This window comes from Chionomys nivalis, chromosome 13 (assembly GCF_950005125.1).
Source record: "Chionomys nivalis chromosome 13, mChiNiv1.1, whole genome shotgun sequence".
NCBI lineage: Eukaryota > Metazoa > Chordata > Mammalia > Rodentia > Cricetidae > Chionomys > Chionomys nivalis.
In genome coordinates, this window is record NC_080098.1 from 28,094,411 (window position 1) to 28,120,217 (window position 25,807).

Below are 25,807 nucleotides of genomic sequence, written 5' to 3' on the forward strand. Positions count from 1 at the left end.
CTGATACCTACACTCCTTAAAGTGTTTCACATAATAGAAACAGAAGAGTCATTGCCAAATTCTTTTTTTTTATTGAAAAAAAAAATTTTCCGCCTCCTCCCTGCCTCCCATTTCCCTCCCCCTCCTCCCACCCCTCTCCCCCTCCCCCCACTCCTCTTCTCCTCCCTCTCCAGTCCCAGGAGCAGTCAGGGTTCCCTGCCCTGTGGAAAGTCCAAGGTCCTCCCCCCTCCATCCAAATCTAGGAAGTTGAACATCCAAACTGTCTAGGCTCCCACAAAGCCAGAACCTGAAGTAGGATCAACACCCCGTGCCATTGTCCTTGGCCTCTTGTCAGCTCTCATTGTCCGCCATGTTCAGAGAGTCCGGTTTTATCCCATGCTTTTTCAGTCACAGTCCAGCTGGCCTTGGTGAGCTCCCAATAGATCGGTCCGACTGTCTCAGTGGGTGGGTGCACCCCTCGTGGTCCTGACTTCGTTGTACATGTTCTCCCTCCTTCTGTTCCTCATTAGGACCTTGGGAGCTCAGTCCGGTGCTCCAGTGTGGGTCTCTGTCTCTATCTCCATCCATCGCTAGATGAAGGTTCTATGGCGACTTGAACTTGGGGTGGCTACCAGATGCCAAATTCTTTTTATGAAGCTACAGTTACCCTGATACCAAAACCATACAAAGACTCAACCAAGATAGAGAATTACAGACCAATCTCGCTCATGAACATGAATACAAAAATTTTCAATAAAATACTGGCAAACCAAATCCAAAAACACATCAAAAAAATAATCCATTATGATCAAGTAGGCTTCATCCCAGAGATGCAGGGCTGGTTCAACATATGAAAATCTATCAATGTAATCCATCATATAAATAAACTGAAAGAAAAAAACCATATGATCATTTCATTAGATGCTGAAAAAATATTTTACAAAATTCAACACCACTTTATGATAAAGGTCTTGGAGAGGCTAGGAATACAAGGATCATATCTAAATATAATGAAAGCAATATACAGCAAACCAACATCAAATTAAATGGAGAGAAACTCAAAGCCATTCCACTAAAATCAGGAACAAGATAAGGCTGTCCACTCTCAATATATCCCTTCAACATAGTGATTGAAGTTCTAGCAATAGCAATAAGACAACATAAGGAGATCAAGGGGATTCTAATCGGAAAGGAAGAAATCAAACTTTCATTATTTGCAGATGATATGATTGTGTACATCAGTGACCCAAAAAAACTCTTCCAAAGAGCTCCTACAGCTGATAAACACATTCAGTGATATGGCAGGATACAAGATCAACTCAAAAAAAAAAAAAAAAAACAGTATCCCTTCTATACACAAAGGATAGAGAAGCAGAGAGGGAAACCAGAGAAACTTCACCTTTCACGATAGCCACAAATAGCATGAAGTATCTTGGGGTTACACTAACCAAAAAAGTGAAAGATCTATTTGACAAAAACTTTAAGGCTTTGAAGAAAGAAACTGAAGAGGACACCAGAAAATGGAAGGATCTCCCATGCTCTTGGATTGGGAGGATCAACATAGTAAAAATGGCAATTCTACCAAAAGCAATCTATAGATTCAATACCATCCCCTTCAAAATCCTAACAAAATTCTTCACAGACCTTGAGAGAACAATAATCAAATTTATATGGGAAAACAAAAAACCCAGGATATCCAAAACAATCCTATACAATAAAGGAACCTCTGGAGGCATTACCATCCCTGACTTCAAACTCTATTACAAAGTTACAGGGGGAGGAAAATGGGAAACAGGAAGGAGGCAGAATCTTAATTAAAAAAGAATAAAATAAAGAGAAAAAAATTGATAGTTATAATTTTAATTTTTCGTAAGTTATAATAAAAAACAAAGTAGATACACATATTGTAACTAAAAAAACAACAAAGTTACAGTTATGAAAACATCTTGGTATTGGCATAAAAACAGAGTCATTGACCAATGGAATTGAATCAAAGACCCGGATATTAACCCACAAACCTATGAACACCTGATTTTTGACAAGGGAGCTAAAAGTATACAATGGAAGAAAGAAAGCATCTTCAACAAATGGTGCTGGCACAACTGGTGTCAGCCTGTAGAAGAATGAAAATAGATCTGCATCTATCACCATGCACAAAACTCAAGTCCAAATGGATTAAAGACCTCAACATTAATCTGAACACACTGAACCTGATAGAAGAGAAAGTGGGAAGTAGACTGCAACACTTCTGCACAGGAAACCACCTCCTACGTATAACCACAGTAGCACAGACAACAAGAGCAACAGTGAATAAATCGGACCTCCTGAAACTGAGAAACTTCTCTAAAGCAAAGGACACTGTCATTAAGACAAAGCAGCATCCTACTGAATGGGAGAAGATCTTCACCAACCCCACATCAAACAAAGGTCTAATCTCCAAAATATATAAAGAACTCAAGAAACTCTAATCAGATTTTGCCACCAGATGTGGTTGGGAACTGCCCCTCCAAATTAGAAATTTTAACCCAGTGATTTTACAGCTATATGAGGGATCTTGCCTACTTGGCCCCTTTCACTAAATTTTTGCTTTTTTAAGTAACTCCTGCAAGTGGCAAAGTTACAAACCATGGATGGAAGCTCACCCATCTTCAGGGAAAAAAAGGCCAAATAGACATTTAAAGATCAACCATGATAGCATATTGAATCTACTCTAATGAATAGGGTATAGAAAGAAGATTAAAAGATAGATAATTGAATCTACTTTTAAACCAAAAAAAGGGTAACTACTAATTTTAAATATTTTACATTGGCTTGGATTTTTGATATATTCATACAAAGTTGAGCTTATTTTTATTAGAACATCCTGTAGACACATTTCTAACCTTGTTCAATGTATTGTAAGTTTGCAAGTCATTTAACAATGTAATACAAATTTCTAGCCTTTGAAAGTAAAATCTTATTACCAACTATTTAGGATAATAAGAAAATGCAGGCTAGCAAATAGTCACCTATTACAACTGAATTTGTAGTCATAAAAGGTATGTTTTTAAGGTCAAACAGATATATTTTAGATAGACAGGTCATCTTCAAGCACTTCAGAGATCTACAGATTATAGATTATTAACTTAAGATGTTTTAATAAAATGGGTTCTTCAATGATGCATGTCTGTTCCTGGTAGCACAAGTCTACTTCAGAGTAGATGATAGGCATTACAGAAATTCCAAATGGAGTTTACTTTTTTTGTGGCAAATGATAGTCCCTGGGCAGGAAAGTGTCCTTGCCTTGACTACTGACAATATTTTGTACAAATTGGACAAGCAGGACACAAAAGAAAAGAGTGACAAGTTTTGCCAAGACAATGTAGGACAGCCCTTCATCATATCCTGTTCCACAGAAAAGTTTGTCAGAAATGCTAGACCTACAGACCAAAGATAGATGCCCCAATGTTGCAGAGGAACCCTGGGTTCCTCTGTCCAGGCAGCCAACTGCTTCTGTCATTTCTCACATTTTTTTGGAAGTTACTTGCTTACACTTCCTGCCTACTATTTACTTCTTGGGTCTCTGATGGAATTGAATAGAAGATAATTAGAGTTATAGTTTTCATTGTTACCAGATTTAGAAAAAAATTCACTAAACAATTGAAAATTGTATAAGGTTGAGAGAAATAAAAATATTGTTCAATGCAAATTATAATAGAAAGTAAATTAGGTACAACTTTCTGACTCACTAAGATGTGATAGATATGAAATAGCTTCTCTGAATTTCTCAATTTCTATTGGGCTAGACATTGTTGATGTATTCACTGACTGTATATATTAAATATAGTTATTGTACTTACTGTATATAGTTTTTCTTATCTAAGCTATAAACTTCCTTTTTAATTTTTATACAAAGAGTAAATGTGGTGATATCTTGTTTGTACAACTACAGCTTGCCTGAAGATCAGATGGCAGAACTAGCCATTAGCTAATCATGATGGTGTGTATGTCTGTATATGGAGACAGGAACTGATATGACTGGGGGGAAACACAAAGTGATTAGGCAGGAGGAAACAGAAACTCAGTTCCTTTACGAATGGAAATAGGAGAAGTAAAGTGGCTGTGGTTTTAATCCTTTATCTCTGATAGTTCAGCATTTTCCCTGATATCTGACTCCAGGCTTTTATTATTGAAACCTATTAGAATTTGTGCTACACCTAGTTAATTAATAGAATATTCTATTGGTGTTTTTTCAGGAAGAATTGATAATCTCCCAACAAGGCAAATTTTTCTTTGCTTCTTCAAACTTTTTCTTAGGTATTTGCATCTGTAGGTATCAGTAAAATATTCATATAATGGTAAATTATAGATTGAGGAAGTTGTTTATAAATTATTTCCCATGGCTGTGTATAAAATATTGACAGAAGTTGGAGCTCTTTAAGCTACCTTGTGGAAGGACTTTCTACTGATACTTTTAACAGGCTGGGAATAATTATAATTAGTCATTGTGAAGGAAATTTTTTTCTATCATTTTCATGTAAAGGTATAGTTTTAAAAAGTAGTCTTTTCAATCAATCACTATAATGGACTCCTTTTAGGTAATAGAGAAGGCAGAATTCCAGGCTACAGGGAGCATGTCAGCTGAATTATTTTGTTTATTGCTAAACACTCTTCAGATTTCTTTTTAGTGACAAACATAGAATTCCAAGGACTGGTTGATTCTTCAATATGATGTGAATTTAGCTGCCTCTGTACCAGCTGTTCTAATATTTGTGCTTTTTCTGATATCAGAGGGCATTGTTCTATCCACATCGGTTTGTCAGTTAACTAATTTAAAGGTAGGGCTGTTGATATCTTTGTAAGATGATCAGTTGTTGTGCCCTGCTCATGTACAATTTGGACAGATTGTGGATGTTCTTAATATTACCTTTTAATATTTCTCGCAGAAGCGTTTTTTATTTTACAGGGTTTTTATGAAATTGGAGGAACATTAATCTGTGTTTTCTACTGCTGTAATAAATAATGTTCTCATAAATTCATTGCCATGTTAGACACACATGGTTTTAATTTCCTTATCTGTCTTTCTGGCCCTATATATTTGACCCAACTTGCATGTAAAACCCCCATCCTGCCGTGGTAAAGTTCCAATCCCTAGAAACTGAATATTTGCCTCCTGAAGTAGCTAATTTGGATGCCAAGATTTATGCAATATTATTGTTACATCTTCCCCTGTGTCTACTAGATCCTCAGTTTCATTGTTATTTGTTTATATTTTAAGCTTTAATCTCTGATCTTTTATAGAAATTTGCCAAAATACTTGTTTTTATGTTCTCTCCTGAAAATTTTGTTTTTCTTACTGAAGCTGTTTTGCCATTCTTAGCAGCATGGTTTTTAACAATAGTCATTAGGTCATTTAATTGCTCAGTGGAGGCATTTTTTCCATGCTGACAACTAAAGATTTAACCAATTTGACACTGGGGCATTCAAGAGCCTCCACAAGTTGTTTGCTGATGGCAGTTGATTGTCTTGTATGTCCTTTGTTGAACTGAATTCATTAGTCCCTTTGCCCTTTGCCACACCTCTGCATACTTCAGAAGGTCGAGGTCTTCTTTTTGACTTATCTCTAGAAAAATAATTGTTTCCAGGAATGTCTTGCCTATAATCCCTTTTCAGATGACCTGGTTTACCACAATTAAAACATCTAACCTTTTGATTTTTTTCTTAAATTTTTTTGAAATGACTTATCCAAGTATCATCATAAGCCTGAGATCCAACATTACCTATATTTTGGTTCATTCATCTATAGGTGCTGATCTTGCCTTTATATGCCTAACCTCCCTTTTGCATTCTGAGTTATCATTTTCAAAAGACAATTTGTTAATATTTGCCTGACTTCTGGATCTGATATTATTCTAGTTACAGCTGTAGTTAATAGTTGTAAAAGATCAGTGAAGGCTTCTTTTAGGCCTTGTATAACTTTAGTAAATGAATCAGCTTTCTTTCCTGATTTTTCAAGGAATAGGGCCAAGGTATTATCTTTAAATATAGACTACCTTTGTAAATTTGCATGGTGAGCTTCACTGAGAAGCCAGTCTTGGGAAACTTCTATATCTCTAGACCTCCTTCATTGTTTAGGGAGGGTGTGAGCTATCAGAAAAGCTAATGTAAGAAAACTGGGAGGAGAAATTAATGTTGTTGAGATGCAGCTTAAAATAGGGCCACTCTGCCGGACACTAGCAGCACGGGACAGGATCCAGCATGAGAGAGAAATCTATATGGCTGGAATGCAGCATGGGATAGAAACAGCCATGACTGTTGTTAATGGCAGAGGGTATGGCCCTGGGTGAGAGAAAAATCCAGTATCTGGAACACAGTAATGGATAGTTCCACCCTGCTTGCCATTAGCAGCAGAGGGCAGAAAAATCTGCATGGCTGGGATACAGACCGGAGTGTACACTGTATGAATTGGACATCAGATATTTCAACTCTTATCATTTATTGAAAGATAAACTTGGGGGATAAATAAAGAATAAACCTGAGAAATCAGCAGAGCAACAAGGACAAGATCCTTCCTCTCTACTTTCTCTGCCCAAGCAAGAGTAAAAAAAAAAACCCTTGGTTGTGCCTCTTCCTTGTATGCCTTTTTTTCTGTTCTTAGTCTTCCATGAACTCAATGGGCTGCTCCAGTCAGCTGAATGTGCACTTTGTTTTCTGAACACAGATTAATAGAAATGGGTTAACTTAATATGTAAAAGTTATCCAATAAGAAGCTAGAGCTAATGGGCCAAACAGTGATTAAATTAATACAGTTTCTCTGTCATTGTTTCAGGGCTGGGCAGTCAGGAATCAATAAGCAGCCTGCTACTACACTGTACCAGATGGGGTCTTAAAGCAGAAAGAAGTGAATACATGTTCCCATCACAATCATAGAAGCAATTCCCAATGGATAGGCACTTATAAATGAAAAATCACTTCCCCTGAGGGAGTCTCAGTGGAGAAATCAACTCTAAAGAATAGGCTGCATGCCCAGCAATAGATGGCCAACAGAAACTCACTGGTATATTTGGAGGTTCCTTGTCTCATAATGTCATATCATGGATTTTCCTTTTCTCAAAATAATTTATATTATATGTGTATATGTCCTATATATGTGTGTATATATAAACACACAACTTTTTTCTCTCTTTTTACTCTACAGGTCCTTTGTTCACATATTATGGCTTCCAGGTTAGTGTTTTTATGGGATTCCTGAGTATGCAAATGAGTGGGTCTACGTTCCTATGTCTTCTCTTGGGCTCTTTTCCTCCTGTTTTTTTTTTTCTCCTAATCTGTGCTAGTTTTAGCTTTATTATATTTTATTTCACTAGTATCCCTTAGAAGCCTATTGGTTTCCTAATGAGAGACAGAAAGAGGGTAGATATGGATTCGAAGGGGGTAGGGAAAGGATTACAGTAATCAGGTTATATTATGTAATAAATGCCACACACCGCGCCTCCGTGTCTGCACTCGGTGAGCTATTACCTAGTTCGCGAGCTTCGGGCAAGGGGGCTGGAGGTTAAAATACACAGACATACACAGACAGAGAGACAGCAACACGGCTCATCCTTGAATTCCCCAAGAATGACCCCTTTATTGTGTTCAGGGGCAGATTATATAGAGATAGCTATGCCCCAGCCAAACCCACCAGAAACCACTCTCCTGTCATCAGGCGCTCCTGAAGGTCTCATGCTCAGAGCAGCTGTAGGCACTCAGATCAGGGGATTACAAGAAATTCAGGATCTGGGGTCTTACTGCTCCCAACAAATAAAATAAAATCTATTTCCCACAAAAGGGAAAAAAAAATAATTGCTCTCCAAGCACCAGCTGGTATCTGACACTGAGTACTTTTCAGGTGGACTGGGAAAATCCTTTAACTCCTCATTCCAGGGTTCCACCCTGCGTAAACCCTGAAATCCAAATGCATGTGCTTTCACGATCATTGAAGCACCTTCCCAGAGCAGATAGTTTTCCATTTCCAGACGACTTCTTGCTTCAGCTCTTCAGCTATATTCTAGTTTCATTTCTGTCGCTGTGACGTGGGATGAGAACAATGCAGGAACTCACATAACATCTAGGTAATTGCAGATTAAAAGGGCATCTACACGGACAGCAGCTTCCTAGCTTCCATCCAGTGTCCTCCTGTGTCATATAACTCACATCTACTACCAGGGAACGGTGACATCAATCAGGAGATGGTCTTCCTACATCAATGAACAATCAAGAAAGTCCCCCCCAGATATGCTATAGGCCAATCTATCACCAATATAGGTGATCTCCCAATTGAGGCTCTTTCCCAAGTGACTCTAGGTTGTGGCATGGCATGTTGACATTTAAAATCAACAAGCTCAAGCTATAAGCAGAGTCCTTCTTACACGGCCTGCTTAATGCTGTTTTATTTTTGCGGTTCTTGTTGTCAGTTCATGCTTTAAAACTGCCCAGTATTTGTTAAACAGTGTTTCAAACCCAAGAGGCTGATGATTTGTTTTATAAAGAAGACGAATATGTTAGATAAACATGAATTTACACTTGGTGAGTTCAACATCAATGGATCCAGTGTGTATTCAAAAAGATATTTCTTAAACAGAAATATATAAACAACGCTAGGTACTGATCAGTTATGGAACTATTACAATGCAGCTTATAACAACCTAACCCAGAAATTCTGTCAGAACATCAATTTAGCACTCACTCATTTTTTTTAAAAGAGACTATAGAAAGTAACTATTGAAAAGTATGATGACTACAGCACTTAGATAAAATATGAAAACATACATTGTAGTTTCATTTCTGTTATTGTGACACAATTCATTGACACAAAGCAACTCAGGGACAAGGTTAGTCAGATGACAATTCAATTATAATGCATCACTGAAGGCAAGTCAAGGCAGGAATCTAAGAAGCTAGCTATAGCATATCCAGTCAAGAGCAGAGAAAAATATAAACAGATGAATCTTTTCAGGCTTACTTCTTTGCTCTTTCTAAGAGCAAGTTTATTCCTCTCATATAGTATTCAGGGTTCCTTTCCTAAGGAATGGTACCACCCACAACAGGCTAAGCCATCCTATGCCAATTAACAGTAAAGCCAGTTTCCCTGAGATTTGTCCACAGGCCAACCTGACCTAGATATAATTTGTAAAGACTCTCTAGGTGATTCCAGGTTGTGTCAAGCTGACAAAAGTTAAAACTAATTAGAAGAGCTTTTATCCCATGAATCCTTATGTAACATTCTGAAGTCTTAGATAAAATGCAGTTTTATACATAAGTGCAATTTCAGTTTAGTCGGCAGGATTGCTAGTCTGAACTTCTAATCAAGCCCCCTCCCCCCCACTGATTTGCTGGGCAGTTTTTTTGTTAAAATGAAGAAAAAGTGCTTTTTATTTTTGAAACAGAACCTTTCTTGAGGTTCATGAATATAGGCTGAGGTGCATACAGTGTGGGAATGCCCTCCCAAAACAAAATGACCTCCATTCCTGCTCCCACAAGAGGAACAAAAGAGACTTTCAAGTGTACTTCTTGGAACTCAGGTAGAAAAAAACTGTTTCTATATCTCCATTAAGTTTAGGTTCTCTGGGTATTGGCAGACATCTGGATGCCAAATCTCTGACATAAGAGGAGACTCTCCATGCTTCCTTGGCAAAAAAAGGGGGGGATTGGTAAGATATTCTTTGGGAAGACATGGTTGTGGTCTGAATTTAATATTTGTTTATGTCTGTTAAATTTCAGTCAGTCTGAAAACATGTAATCAAGGGACCGACAGTCTTTACATGAGGGCCCGGGGCTCCCACGTTTTCTTTAACCAACAGCTGCCTAGGGGAGAGTGGTGAGATTTTATATTTTCATTACACAGACAGGAACAAGTTTTGGACCACTACTAATGTCGAATTCCATCCTTATTCCCTCTGCAGTTGGGTAGAGAGGACTAATCTCTGCTCCCATCAAATCCATACAACCCACAAGTTAAAGAATCACGTTTATATGAATCATGATTAAGAAAAGCTTTCCAAATTGGCAGTAGTTTATGTATAAGTAATCTGAGATATGCAAAATGTTATGGTTAGATTTGTCATGATTAGACTCTTGGAGATAAGACCATATAACCTCCTGGTGCGCTCATGTGTGCCCACAAAAAGGATTTTACTGCTAATGATGGGATCAAGTGCTTTAAGTATATGGTGACATTTCATTATCATGCCCTTAGGTTGATATTCAAGAAAAGTTCAGTTTAGGAACTAACTAACTTGCATAAAGTCATAAAATTAATACGTAATAAGGAGTTATGAGTATGAAAATAAAAGTCCATGTCAGTGGGACTGAGGAAGAGTCAGTCAGGGTTTTCCTAGTGAAATTCAGGTAGGAGATATTTGGAGGCCTCTGTAGACACTCTAACAGGACATCCAACTTCTCTTTCATCCACACTGCTCTGAAGAGCCTAACTTGAGGTTCTCACACAGAAAGCAAATGTTTTCATACAACAAAGCTCTCTTTTGTACTCAGACCAATGAGATTCTTTCACTTCCCTTTCGGAGGTAGACTATGAGAGAAATGAGCACTCCATAGGCATGCACACATATGTTCGTTCACCTGCACACATATGTGAAGAGGCATACACACATCCACCCACACCCACACTTGGGAATCTTTAATTAAGAATATCAAAAACAAAATTGTCTGAGATAGAGTCTCAGCATAATGGTTTTCCTTTTCTGAAGTGCAGGTAGAGTTTGCTTGAAAATAATCTAGAAAACTCTGGGGGTAGGGGCAGAGAGTAGTATGAAGGAAAAACACAACTGGCCTTAGGTTGATTGCTGTTGAAGCTGACTTGTAGATTTTAATTCATGAGCCATCAGCATCTCATTTCAGAGGATAGAAGCCACAAGGACTAACGTGTGCTTGGCGATCCCTAACAACTCAGTAACAGCTACAGCCTGCATGGCACTTTCTTATCTCACCCCTAGATTTTTATGTTTCTCCAAGAACTGGTCCTCTGTTCTAGGCAGGATTTTCCTCGCTTCTAATTCTGCTGCTGTCATTGCTAGCTGAGCCCACACAGCCTCTGCAGAGGTGGATCCGTGCTGCCAACTTCGGTGATCTGAGAACAAAAGAGGGCGAGTGACGACGCTGTCTTCAGTACTCTATGTGGAAAGGGTAGTCCTTGTGATTTTCAGTTCTGAAAAATAGATTCAAAAATTACAAGCAGAAATAGAGAACAGGCATCTTTAAAGGAAACATCGTAAGTGACAGAGGTGTGCTTTTCTAACTCTCTAGTATATAAATTAGTCATTGTCTTTATTCACTGGCCCAACAATTAACAGGGAAAAGTTACAGTAAGGTTTAATTAACCTTAAATATTAACAGTAAAGATTGTTCAAGAACCAGTCACTGTGTTTGTGTATGGCTCCTTTATCTCTGAAAAGAAGTAAAGGAGATAGACTTACGAGGGGAATGTGGCCAAACGGAAGTTCTTATTGAGGCTGAGGAGTTCCTCCATATCTTTTTCTGTTAGTTCAAAATCAAATACCTGGAACCAAAATCAGATAATCATAGGGAATTCAGATTAAACCTCATTGAATTGGCATATGTTTTCTCTACAACAGACACTAAGATGAACAGAAATTTTTCATTAAACTTAGAACTTCCCCTAAAAGACTGCTGAGCCTTCAGAAATGCACTTTGATTTTCATTGCTTGGTGGGCACAGGCTTAGTCTGAATTAAATTTAAGAAACCACAGGGGGCTGGAGAGATGGCTCAGTGGTTAAGAGCATTTCCTGCTCTTCCAAAGGTCCTGAGTTCAATTCCCAGCAACCACATGGTGGCTCACAACCATCTGTAATGAGGTCTGGTGCCCTCTTCTGGCCTGCTGGTGTACACGCAGACAGAATATTGTATACATAAATAAATAAATAAATATTTTTTTAAAAAAGAAAAGAAACCTCAGAAAGATGAGCTATATATTGTTTTTATCTTATGGGGGTGAGGAACAAAGAGGAAGAGTTTCAAAAAAGCAAAGTATTTTCTTCACTGATCTACCTCCTCCTCTCAAAAGGAAAAAAATCATTGCTCCTTCCACCCCATCAGCTAGGAAGTCAGTTGGTATTGACTGTAGCATCAAAGCACACAAGAACATCTTGAGTAACTTCATTTTCAAATAGTATTCTTACTTCTCTGCCCTTCGCCTGCTAACACACTTGTGGGCTATGATCAAATTCCTCAACCACATTATCTCACAGTGACTAACACTCACTGCAGCTGAGGGTCTGAACCCAAGGAAAAGGAACAGAAGAACAACCAGCAGCTTCACCCTGCCCTAAGGAGGGAAGCTGCTGGACCCCAGCCTCTATCCTAAGATCAGGTTTGGCCAAAGCAGCCACATAGTATATATGGGAACTGAAGACAGCCAGCCTCAGTGCTGGAGTCTTTGTGACCACGGAGAGAAGTACACAGTACTAGAACAGATACTCAAGGGGTACTCTGAGCTGTCATTAGAGTATAGGTGCTTGTATTGAAAGCCTTCGGTGGGCAAGCCCACGGTCTACTATCCTTGATATTTTTCTTCTAGTTAAACTCAGGTACACAACTCCTGGCTCCTCTAGAACTAAATGGCACTTTCTCTTGAGCCTCTCCTAAACTGACATTATTCTCTATCCTCAGCATCAGGTCTCAACTCTGTTGCTTGGTTAAGTTATAAAAGACTATCTTCAAAAAAGCTGTTCTCAATCAGAGTTTTGTATATGGATTGCTAATTAAGATGTCTAGCCCTTCAGTTTTCACTGATTCATGAAGAACATAACACCCACAGCAGCTGCCCTCAAGAGACTAGTGAACAAACCCTATATGGCTCAGACTGGTGATCACCAACCTGTATTCCTTCCTCCTGGGTGTATCTAGCTTCTGTTAAGGGTAAGTGTGGCAGAATTATTGAATGGGATGAAGGTGCTCATTCCCAAATGTGGTCTGTTACATGCTTCTCCAGGAGCTCCCCTTACCTCTTTCCACATCTTGGGTTAAATGGAGAAGACACCCAGCTTTGGCAGGTAGGAGCAAAGGACATAATAAGAGCCTGGCCTGACTCACTACGTGAAAGGCTAACCACCAACACAGATCATAGAAGAATACACCTCTGTCAGGTGACGGCCATGGAGATCTGGTTGGTTGGTTGTTATGGAAGTTAGCCAGCACTCCACTCTTCAGGTCATGATCTGAAACACTCGAAAATCAGGAAATGCCCACCTGCATATTCTCCCTGATCCGACTCGGGGTGACAGATTTGGGAATCACTATCACGTTCCTTTGGATCTGAAATCGGATCAAAATCTGTAGGATAGAAAGTTTCACATAGAAATAAAACAAATGGAAACAAGGCATTACAGTCGTTCAATTTCATTGTACAGAAAAAGCTCAAAAGCCTTAGTCATCTCAAAGGCCTTTAGAAATCAAACTTAATTGCTTAAATAATACATCTGTAATGAATGTCATGAGCCCAAAGATAAGGACAGAATACTCGTTCACACCTTCACTAAAATTCCTCAGCATGTGCCTGGTTCTCCAAACGATCAGGACATTAGGATAAGACTGGTGTTAATGACTGATCTCTCTCACACTGGCTGTCCATGCAGTTGATAGGGCAGAGAAAGTGGCACTGGAGGGCATCCAATTGACTGGTGAAAAAGGCAGGGTATATGGCTTGACTGGATGAAGACATGGAAGTAACCAACTTAGAGCTCCAAACTGGGACGCTCTGGTGAATCAACTCATCAGGATGAACGGACAAGGCTCAGGATCTGGGGAGAGGTGATGAAGTGTGATCTCAGCACACGACAGTTCTTTCTGCGTACCTGGGCAGAAGACTTCGCGTGCTTCTTTGCAATCTTCCGAACGACAACATCATCCAACAAGTCAACCCCATCTCTAGAGAGACATAGCAAAGCGGATTGAGTCAGGAGAACAGTCAACACAAATGCTTACAAAATTGACTTTTCTCTAAGATTAAAAGTTTACTGTTTGTTTATTTTACTTGCTTATTACTTTTTATTTTTTGAGTAACTCACTTAGACTTCATTGACTTCAAACTCAGTCTTCTTGCCTTTGTCACCTAAGTGCTTGGACTGCTGGCAGGTGTCACTACTGTTACTATTTTCTGCTTGTAAAAACCTTTACAAGATATGTTTAAGATTATAAACATATCCATCAAAAATTTATCCAGGCAAGGGTCCTAGTGACTAAAGGAAGCCATTTTATTTTATTTTGGACAAGGTGTCATGTCTGGCTTTGAACTTGCTATATAGCATGAGAACGACTTTGAACTTCTGATCTTTCTGCCTCCTCTTCAAACTGCTGGGGTTACAGGTGTGCACTACCACATCTGGTTTACACAGTGCTAGGGAATCAAACCCAGCAGTTAACAGGTTTCAAGAACGAAGCTAGTCACAGCTCTCAGTGCATTCAGAAAGAACTAGACAGAGTGGGTGCTATCTTGCCATAAGCTCCTCTGATAGACAGAGACTCTTCTACACCAAGTCTGGGTAAAATATGCCCCAGACTTCTAAGAACTCCCAAGCTGCTCTCAAGTCCAAAAATGCACACCCTATTTCACAAAGAAAACACAAAGGTAAAGAAACTAAAGTGAGTCTAGCCTTTCCTGGCTTCCTAACAGTTTCCTGGCATCCAATTTGAGGGTAGTAATAGAGACAGCAGTCCGGTGACATCAGTGACCAACAGCGCAAAGAAACCTAGTGCATTAGATAGTGGAAGGGAATAAAGGTGAGATGCTATGACAAGAGCAAGGCACCAAATACAGCAAGGAGCTCATGGAAACTTCCTGGAGGGCACAGTGCTCCCGACCTGAGCATGACAACAGAAACAAGAGCAAGCAAACTCAAGAAAGAGAAAACTACAGATTCTTAGTATATGCAAAAAAAAAAAAAAACAACCAAAAAACAAAAAACAGTATATGCAAAGTTGCAAAGACTAGAAAGAATATTCTATCCAAGCACCCATCAGTAGTTTTCTGTGATTGGTATGTTGAAGGTTTACAGCACTGGGGAAGAGAGTGACCAGAGGAGGATGAAGTCAGGTCAGCTCCTCCACACAGGCTCAGGAAGAACGAAGTTAAAGTAGGAAACGGACATGACTGTGTCCAATGAGATCACTTCAGTTAGCAGGTGAGTAACCCAAAGGAATGGGTGGATCTGCAAGGGAGTTAAGCAGTTAACAACCTTAAGACATCTGCATTTCATTAAGGTAGAGACGAAGACAGCAGAGAGTGAAAGAAAGATTCCAGGTTCTCTTGGCACAATCAGCCATCGATCTTGGCATTGGATTGGAGAGGGATAATGAAAAGGGATGGATCTACAGTTCAGGCTTTGGTAGCTCAGTAAGGGAAAGGTACAAACTCCAGGTTTGGGGAAAGAAGACATCTCTGTAATATTATCTAAAGACTGAATTTTGTGACATGCCCTGAGAGGGTAGTAGCTGACTGGTGAACTACCGGACAGATCAGCAAAGGGTTTTGCTTTAGGCTGGGTCTGTCTTTTCAAAGCTGGTTACCCTCACAGGGAAGCCCAAACAAGGCAACTCTCCAGCCTGAGGAGTAGCCACCTACATTCTCCTTGGGGCCTGAGAGGTGTAGGAAGCTCCTCCAGCTCTCAAATAAAACAAGAGGGGGGCATCTAGCATCTGTTAGCATTCAGATTAGCACAGTCTCTAACATGCCCTTACCTTGAGCCACCAAGAGGACGGTAAGCGGTCACAGACACATTTCTCTTATGGCAAAAATCAATCAGATTCTTCTGAGTAAGATATGGGTGGCATTCAATCTACAAACATAACCATAGTGCACCAAAATAATCCAGACAACTGGCATACCAGGAAAGCACCAAAGAGAAGACATACTTGATGTCCCCACTGTCACTAACTAGGTATAAAGCCTCTCTCTTAAGGTCTGGGTGTCTCCACCTACAAATGAGTAGGTTGGTCTCTGGCATCTCTAAGATGTCAGATGATATAAATGCCTCCAATTCCACACTCTCAGGCCTCTATGTCATGCAGACATTCCTACATCACCTGCTCAGTGAAGCTTCTTCCATCATGCAGGAACAAGCCTGAGCAGTCTGAATCCACTCCTTCTCCCTCCTGCCCTTCAAGGTTCCTATGGTACCCACATTACCCCATGCCTCACATGTTTAATTTGCTTATTGGCTATCTTTTGTCACCAGGACTTTAGTTTCAAACACAACAAGGCTTGAGAGCAGTTATTTCTGGCTCCTACATTTCAGGTAATGAACAGACTTAGAATCAATGCTCATTTAGAGGAAACTGAAAAGAATTATGAGCAGTGCCTTGACTTTCAAGATCATACCACATCCAGCAAGATCAACTTCCAGGCAAGTTTCCTTTGAAGAACTGTTGCTGGTACTCACGGCATAGACTTGTCCCATGTAATTCTCTAATTGCATGCATTCAACACACAGTTATTGGAAAACTTCAAATGCTTAGGTTTTGAGCTTTACCTCCAACCAAATTCAGACAAAATTTCTTATGGTCATTAAACCCTGGTGACAAATAAAGGCCAGTAAACATACACAATGTGAGATTTGGGGTACTATATGTGCTGTAGCCAAATGTGAAGGGCAGCTGGGGGGGTGGGGAGAAGATTCATTTCTGCACTCTGCAAGCCTGGGTGGAGACAGGGTTACCCACTACTCTTCCGCATGGGCTGGATGAGTGGAAGGGAAGGGCTGCCCTCCTTTAGTGAGGGTGAAGGGTCTGAGTGGACCCTGCTCTTCTGAACACACTTGATCATGTGCCTCCAAACACAGGCCAAGAATCGAGATTCATGCCACACTCCACCCACCCATGGCATCACCTAACCACATGAGCTATAAAGGAAGACATCTGCCCATTCACATCTGCCTGTCACCTCATTTCAATTCTGACAGCTAACACAGGCAAACATGTTACCTTTCTCATTCACTACCACATGGAGGGAAAGAGAATAACACTGTGCAAAACTTCTGACCATCTACCAGCTCACCTGGTTAGTTATTGGCTTGAACCTCAAACCAGGCTTATTCAAAAGCTTCTCAAGCTGTTCATGGTTAAAGTTTGACACCCCAAGGTGCTTCACCAGTCCCTCAATCACCAGGTCCTCCATGGCCTGAAAGAGAAAAACATGTGCTGAGTACACAAGTTATATGGTTTGTCTAGCCCCGTGACAAGCCATGTCCCTTAGCAACTTGCCATAGTGCTCCAACATTTTAAAAGTATTTTACTTGACGTTACAAGATCATGTGGACAACAGTATCCACACCAGGGCTGTTTTAAAGTTACATGGAATGAGAGACACAAAGCATTTGCCTCAGATCCAAGCGAGCATTCCGCATTATTTCCAATTTTCTTAAGCTTGTGCTCCTAGGTGACCTACAGCGACCCCTCCACTGCCGACATCATTTATTCACTTTGCTTACCACCTACGCATTTGCCCTGAGCGTGGTGATGGGTCGGCACTCTTGTTTCCCACTCTCACCATTACACATTTTAAGTAATTTGAGGGCTAAGCGATCTGAAACTGCGCTGACCTCCAATGAATGAGCCTTGTACCTAGGCTTTCAGAAAACCCATGAGCTTCAGGGCAGTGCAGAATCAGGTATAAGTCTCCAGTGATGATGAAGACAGGGACTAGTGAATTAGGATTCTGTAATAATCACCAATAAACACCATGCATGTTTAAACTCCTAGTGTTTGACCAAAATCTTTCATGAGCAGAAGCCCAAGGTGACAGAAAGGGCTGGAACCCCAAAAGTAATTTTTTCAGTTTCTTTCTGGTTAGTTTCCAAGTTTATAATTTTCCAGAAGGAGAAGCTGTCAGTGCCCAGCCCAGAGACTTCTCCCTGTCTGTTCTGTTCCTCTTGTATCTCTTTTTAAGGGACGAAATATTGCTAGTTTCACCAATCATTCTCACAGGAATGGCTCCATATTGGATCTTCTGAGTCAAAACTCTTCCCTAAGTTTTGCTGATTTATACTTAAACTTGTTCAAATGTGCTGATGTCCTGTTCCTGAAGCTGGGCAGCAACAGTATCAGAGCTCACAGTCGGAGAGTCCTGCTATTCTCTGTTCCAACTCTGTCAACTTCACTGACTTCATGAGACTCTCAAGTCCACCTCCTTCCTTATTTTTCTTGCTTACCACCTCAACTCAAATGTTCACCATTTTTCATCTAGATCTGAGACACTGACTTGACACTTCATCACCTTGCCACTAACTTTTTCCTTTTTATACCTTCCCAATTGAGCTTTAAATGTTGCCAACATTATGTTTCTGTAACAATTAAAAGAGAACCTACAGGAAATAGGAGAGGACTGCAATGCCAGTGATTGCCAGAGGCTTATGGAAATAGGAATTTTTAAATTTTTCCTTTTTTATTACTCTGTATTTCCTGGGGAGAAATGGTATGTTTTAATTAAAAAAAAAAAAAAAACAGAAACAGTTGTGGGAAAAGAGTGATCTATATTATTCCCTATACTACACTAGGTTGAAATAGTGAGAAATTCATTTGGTATCTTTAGTTTTTCAAGTATTCATCTGTAATTCATGGTGTGTATTAGCTACTTTTCTTATTTGCACAAGATCCTCAAAAAGGCAATCTAATGAAGGGCTTATTTTTGGCTTATAGTTTAACGGTATAACAAGTCATCTGCCATGGAAGGGAAGTGTGGTAACAGGAGTGTGAGGGCCTTGGCCACAGTGCATCCACGGTAAGGAAATGGACAGGGATGCACACAGGCACCCGAGAACCTCTCTTTATTCAGTCCAAGACCCCAGTTCAAGTAATGATTCTGCCTACATTTAGGGTGACTCTTTTGAGCCTCATTTAATTCAATCTAGGAACCTCTTCAAAGATTGCCAAGGGGTTTGATTCCTGACCTAATTGATTCTAGATTATGTCCAGTTGACAATCCACATTTTACCATCATATATTGCAAACCCTATATTTGAAGTAGTGCCTGGGGTATTTGAACATAGAAGCTTGAGAGATCTTGTGCAACTTTCATCTGGGTATGTGTGAGTGGGGGTGACAGAGCCAGATGGCGTGCTTCAACTTACCTCCCATGTGTCCAGAAAGCTGGTGTTACTGGGTATAACCATGCCATTGCAATCCAAAGGTACGTCTTTTTCTCCAGGCTGTGAGAACCAGAAGAAAAGGAGCTTATTGGGGCTTGTGGCATCCTCCACCAGAAGACTATGTAGGGAGAGAACACAGAAGTACAGAGTCTGCACTAGAGTGGATTTGCATCTTAGCTTTAACCCTGTCACTAAATCCTACCGGCTTTGCTGGACCACTTTTCCTCTCTAGGCTCAGTTGCGCCTTTAAGACCAAGAATGAAGGGAAGGTGAGGCCAGCAAAATTCCATTATGAAACTTGCTCAAAGTTTGAATCCCTGACTGATTCAGATTTTTAAAATCAGGGAACAATGGGACTTTCTTCATGTCCTAATATATTCAATTGTCTCCTAACAATATTATTAGGATCTTCACTCTTCAAACACCTCCCATCAAGATGAATGACAACCAAGTGAGAATACAAAGGCAGGGTATGGAGGGAAAAGGCAAACATGCTAAGGGGTAAAAACCTAGTCACGCTGCTGAACAGCAACAAGGGCTTACAGACTACCTGTCTCTTGTGACCAATCATACCTTCCTGTAGGTCAAAGGACAAGTATCATATATACATATACATATATATATATAATTTCTAATAATTTCAAATGTTGGAAGTTCCAGCTTAATTCATATTTATACACATTTTTTTTATGATAAAACACAGAAAATGTTTTGCTTCCAGGCTCTCTCCCATGCTGACATTTGTCTGGGTCTTTGTAGGAATCCTGCCACAAAGTGAGTGGTACCTTGAAGCCCATGGGCCAGTGTATGAGGTAGAGGTCCAGGTAATCCAAGTTTAAGGCCTTCAGGGTATTGGTGCACGCTGTTTTCACCAAAGACTTCTTGTGGTAGGTACACCACAGCTACAGAAAAGGGAGACTGTTGTTACACTGCCACGATCTAAAACCAACAGGTTGTACACTCGTCGGTGCTTCCCACAAGCTTTCATGTGACAACACAACACATCATGTTCTGAAGGAAAACAGGGATATCACCCTTAGAAAAGGATTATCCTTATTCACAGCAGGAAGCCTTCCATACTCAAGGAAGCTTGAGGGTAATGTGGAATGTCCTTCCATATGTGTTGTTTTTATTGGTTCACGATTAAAGCTGTTTTGGCCAATGGCTTAGCAGAGTAAAGTCAGGCGAGAAATCCTAACAAAAATATATAGAGAGAGTAGACAGAGTCAAGCAGATGCCAGCCAGCTACTGAGGAAACAAGGCATATAGAAAATGGGGTAATGCCAGGGGCACATGGCAATCCACAGAATAATAGAAATGGGTTAATTTAAGATGTAAGAGCTAGCTAGAAATATGCCGGAGATATTGGCCAAATAATATTGTAGTTAATATAGTTTCTGTGTGATTATTTAGATCTGGGCGGCCGGGAAACTAAAGTACTGTCTCCACTTACATAAAGGCAACACAGGAAGACATTTAATGGGAAGTTGCTAGTCTACCTGAATGTTCAGTGAGAAACTGATAAACCAGCCTGCCTCTATCTTGGGCTTGAAAGCAATCTCACAGTAAAGACAAACTAGATCATTTATGTTGATTATTAAATCTGTTTTGCAAAGGTTGGACTATGCCCCAACTGTAACCTTAATGGTTCTATATTGTCTATTCCAAGAAATGGCAACCGTGCTTTATTTCAGGAGGTTGTTATGATCACCTTGCAAGCACACTTTTGTTTAAAAATTGTTGTGACCACCTTACAACCATGTTTGATTCAGGAGGTTGTTATGCTTATGTTCTGTACCAATTTGTCTGCTAAATCTCCTACGTGGAAAACCCCTACTTTTGAAATATAAAACCCTTACCTTTCTTACCCACGTCCAATGCTCATCGTTCCAACCCCACCTATAGGGACGGCCCATGTGCACAAATAAAAAAGGCTTTTGAAAATTAATTTGACCACAATTTGGATCTTTCTCCTCACATCTATGGAACTAGCAAGACCTTGTCTTAAGGGAATTTGGTAGAATATTACAGCAAACTATTAACATCCTTAAACTCTTCATGAGTTCAACAAATTCAAATTCTTAGTTTAAAAATGCTGACATTGGTACCCTGACCCTGTCTAACAATCTGGGCTGAGATCCTGAATGATAGTTGGACCTTAAACATGTGACTATTGACTGATCCTGGGTGGTACATTTAAAGGAAACCCAGCCTGTAGAGGGAGAGGAAAAGGGTGCTTTCTAACTTTTATCTATGTTGCAAGCTGGCACCCACTGGGTGTGGTAAAGAAGTACATGGAAACTCTCAAAAGAGACTTACTTGGAAATGTTGTTCTTGAGATTTAAGTTAAACATTAAGAAGTATAAGCACCCACACTAAAGCTATATTTTTTATGAGGATATTATTGCTCCAAAGGAATCACAGGTTCTCCCACTTCTACCCCTGATTTTGCTGATTTTTCAAAGCAGTATTGCGTATGTATTTAGGTTTTATTAGAGCTTTCAATTTCCCAATCCAACTTTTCTGAGATAATAAAAACTTATGTTAAGTGGAAAAAAAAATAATAATTTTAAAAAGCAGCTTCTTGTCCCCTCCTTGAGACAGCATCTCATGACAGCTCTGACTCTGTTGGAACTCACTATGTAGACCAGGCTGGCCTCAAACTTATATATTTGCCTGCCTCTGCTATGATGAAGGGTGTGTACCACCACACCCTGCCCCTCCTCCAAAAAAAAATCGGCTTTTAAGTCTTGGTTTAACCCTTGAGTTCTACAGGGCATATTTTCCTACTCTCTTTCATATCCACCTCGCCTTTCTCACTTTGTCAGCACAGAATTCATCATCTCCTGCACTGTGTGTACAACCTGTTTAAAGTGCACATTCCTCCTGTCAGCTACCATTATGTCCTATGTACGTGTCTGATTCGTATGGAAACTCAGCTGCCTGACTTAGAAACAGTGCCTGCTCTCAACCCGCTTCTTATGTGCCAGAACTTCGATGATTTGAACCCTGTCCATTGCTCCAGCCTCCATCCGCTGTGCTCATGCACAGCTCATGTTCGATTTATGATTTACTTCCTGCTTATAAAGCTAATCATGATAGCATCAATTTCTTAGTGTGGACTTTGCCATGTGTACATTGACTGTCACTAGCGAGTAATTTCAAGTTTAGGCGTGGATATGTAGACAGAGTTCACAAGGGCTAGAGTTTTATCCTGCTCATCACAGACACAGAGGTGTCATCACTCAACCAAGCTTTGTGTGCATGGATGGACTATTGATTGGTTGTATCTCTCCATAACCATTTGAACAGATGAATTAAAAACAAAACAAAACAAAACAAAAAAAACCTTAAGCAACCTTAAGCAAATCTATACCTGACGTAACCTCGCAGGTTCATGAAGCTGTAGAAGCCCTTGTTAGTTCTGAATCAACTGAAAATCAAAGACACCAATTCCTATAAGGAAAACTCTAGGCTCAATTATTCCAGTTTTCTTAGTTTCCATCACTGGAGTGGCGGAGACCATGCTGTCCTTGCAAATGAGAAACCTTACCTTACTGACGACAAACAGTTCCTCTCTTTTCACCACACCCTCCTTGATCTTGGAATTGATTCCCATTCCAACCTCACTCTCATTGTGGTATAAGTAAGCACAGTCGAAATGCCGGTATCCCAAGTTGATAGCCACCATCACCGCGTCGGCTACTTCTCCTGGAGAGGCCTGCAATATAATCAAACACAAGTATCCCTTCTGTCATCAGGGGCAAACAACTTAGTGTCTCTGTTGTCACCTGGGAAGCAGAACCAAGGAATATATAAACACCCAAATCATTAAAACAGTACTATTATCAGCCAAACCTAAAGTTGGGGAATGTCAGAGTCAGAATGTGATTAGAAGTCTGACTGTCACCCTTACTCATTTGGGAAAAGACTACAGACATTTCCAGTTCCTGCAGAGGACTGAGCTGTGTGTCATGCTCCCAAGTGATTACTGAGTGAGTAACAATAGACAGGGCATGAAGCAGTCTGAGATCTAACACTCAGGAACGTTCAATCAACTGTAAAGACAAACCAAGTGTTTATTCTCATTAAAGTGATCCATCAGATTCTTATATGACATTTACAGGAGGTTAATGGTACAGTATGCAACCCCAATAAATCTGAGAAGTATAGCCCAAGCTAGTCTTGAATTTGAGCTCTTCCTTGCTTTGTTTTATAGTTTACTTAATAATTAAATTAAGTAAAGAATTATATTATATTTATTATTCAAGTATAATAATTATTCAAAGCAACATACATATCTAGCATATATATATATATATATATATATATATATATATATGTTAGACCACCAGTAAATGTCACATAGTGCTATGGTTTTCCAGTGTCTTCCATATTTTTGGAAATTCATACCCCAGTATCTTGAACAGAATTAAATTTTTTTCATTGTGTTCAGAAGGCAATGCTTTTTTCCAAATTTTTTAATTTAATTATAGTTATTAATGCTACTAAAACACACCAGTGTAATTGCTTTCATATAACAAATCACAGGTTCAGAGAAGTTCAAAACTAATAACTGAAGTATCCCTCTTCAGTTATAGAAAAATAAGAATGCTGTCAATGAGTTAGCAAGTGAAAATATGACAGGCAAGAACAACAGAAAATAGGTATTTGAAGAATCTGAAACAGACCAACTTTGAAGACACCTCTTGATTTTCTTAAGCCTTTGTCTCAATAATTCCATATGTTTCTTCCATGTCAACCTTCACTCAAATGCACCAAAGAGTACTCAAACCATAGAATTGCCTAAAAATCCCACACTTTTACAAAAATTTCCAGAGAAACGTTTATTTTAAAAAACCTTTTCTAAACAGAATTTTTATTCAGTCTTTCATACAAAGTATATTTACTATGTTTTCCCCCCTCGCAGACCTCCCTCACCCCTCTACCCATCCAAATTCACGTTCCTTCTCTATTTAAAACGTGTTTTCCCAACATAAAATATCTACTGCGCAAGCTGTCCAATCACTAGCAAATAAATACCTCTGCTGTCATTATGCGGAAGGCAGAAGCAGGCATTAGTGCAATTGTTTATTTTTCTTTGGTTATAGCATGCAAAATAGAATGCTTCCTGGTGGTCGCTTCATGCACACTTGGTTTTGGTGTGCAACGAGGATTAGAGCTTACACTGCATAAATGATTCTTTGGAGACTGGGGGAGGAGTGGTCCACGACTCTCTAGGACAAGGTCGGGTTCAAGATCACTATGCTTTATATAGTTTATCCTGACTGTTTTTAAAACTGACAGGGAGCAGGTGTTTTAGGGCCTTGTAACAATTATTTCACAAGGGAGAGTCCGACCTCTCCTCTATCTCTCCAGTCAGGACCTTGATCAGAGCCCGGGTGTGGAAGGAGTCATCCTGTGCTCATGACCGCTCCTGAGCAAGTATTCATCAGGCTCGAGCCCCCTTAATTAGCCCGACCACAGACGGAAGAGTACCCTTACCTTCCAGGTGCCCAAGCCCACTCTAGGGATGATATCCATGGTACCCCTTGGCTCTCCGGCTCAACCAGCAACCAGCACTGGAGGGCCAGGTGGCGGCCGCCGGCGCTCAGAAAGGTAGACAGCCTGCAGGGTTAATGACGCGATTGCTGGAGTTCTGGCGCTCTAATTGGCTGGTGGAGATCGCGAGCTTCTCTGGTTGGCTGATAGCACGTCCATCTTTCAGCGTACTGAGCAACTGGTTTGGTTGTGCAGTTCACCTCTCATAAATCCTCCGGAATGTTGAGTCCTGTCTCCTAGCAACCTGGATAAAGTTCAGGACTATTTCGAGGAAGCAAACTGGGATACAGGTTTACTTCCTGGACATCAGATGTTTTAGGCTGATTTTCATTCTTAGTAAACTGGAAAATAATCGGTTTGGGTATAGTAACTTGCTGTGATTGTGTGTTGGTTTGATACTTAGTTTTAAAACTATTTATAGATAAACAACATGTAATTGTGTCCCCCCCCTGCTTGTTAGTATTATCTAATTTTTCCAATGTTGAAAAACAGAAGTGAGAAAGTCACTGCCATGTTCCTAACAGTGTAAAATATGATATGAATAGGATTTTCCCAAGATGTATCTTTCAGTATTAGAAAAATCTCTTTCTGGAAGATTTTTGACATCCTACTTTTTACTTCTTATGGCCTCTTTGACAAATACATTTTATATGATCTGGTATAACTTGACACTCAAAGTACATGTGGGTAATGTGGCAGCATTCCGCTACTAAATCTTTAATAAGTACGTAATCTTAACTGTAATTGCATTATTCTCAAGTGTTGTCTTCTGTGGCATTTGTAGTCATTGTCTTGGTGACTTGTTTACTGTAAGATACACTGCTGTGTGCTGTGCCATTCCCGTAGGTAAAAGGCAGTGTGTTTGAAATATGAGACAGGGCAAGCTCACATGTAAAAGCAGTACAGCCTGCAATAGAAAAGTTGCACAGTATAAAATTAGGGCAAAATTAAATTAGATCTTCCTTGAGAAAGAAATAAGCTATGAGTTGGGAATGCCTAAGATTTCAAGATAGGCAGCAATAGTGAATGGAAACAGGGATCACACTGTCTGACTTAAAGATTCTCCACGTATTCTGTTCACATTAGCAAGGGGGAAAAGAGACTAGGCCGACCCGCCCAGAGATTTTTC

General features: G+C 39.9%; 1 protein-coding gene across 1 annotated transcript; it reads right to left on the reverse strand.

The window, feature by feature from the left end:
- Positions 1 to 7,598: 7,598 nt before the first annotated feature.
- Akr1e2 (aldo-keto reductase family 1 member E2) lies at positions 7,599 to 24,733 on the reverse strand. Its single transcript, XM_057788093.1, has 10 exons — positions 24,622 to 24,733; positions 22,670 to 22,837; positions 19,902 to 20,018; positions 19,099 to 19,176; positions 17,028 to 17,150; positions 15,713 to 15,810; positions 13,831 to 13,903; positions 13,226 to 13,309; positions 11,433 to 11,515; positions 7,599 to 11,164 (listed from the first exon to the last, which is right to left on the reverse strand). Exons 1-10 carry the CDS (start codon positions 24,658 to 24,660, stop codon positions 11,122 to 11,124), a joined length of 906 nt encoding a protein of 301 aa, XP_057644076.1. The 5' UTR covers positions 24,661 to 24,733; the 3' UTR covers positions 7,599 to 11,121.
- Between the last annotated feature and the right edge of the window lie 1,074 nt (positions 24,734 to 25,807).

Excerpts from the sequence above, each read along its gene's own strand:
- Akr1e2 (XM_057788093.1), bottom strand. The coding sequence starts at position 24,660 with ATGGATATCATCCCTAGAGTGGGCTTGGGCACCTGGAAG. Across the intron at positions 11,516-13,225 it reads GGATCAGGGAGAATATGCAG|GTATTTGATTTTGAACTAAC; the intron begins GTGGGCATTTCC and ends TTTTGGTTCCAG. Across the intron at positions 11,165-11,432 it reads CGTTTGGCCACATTCCCCTC|AACTGAAAATCACAAGGACT; the intron begins GTAAGTCTATCT and ends TCTATTTTTCAG.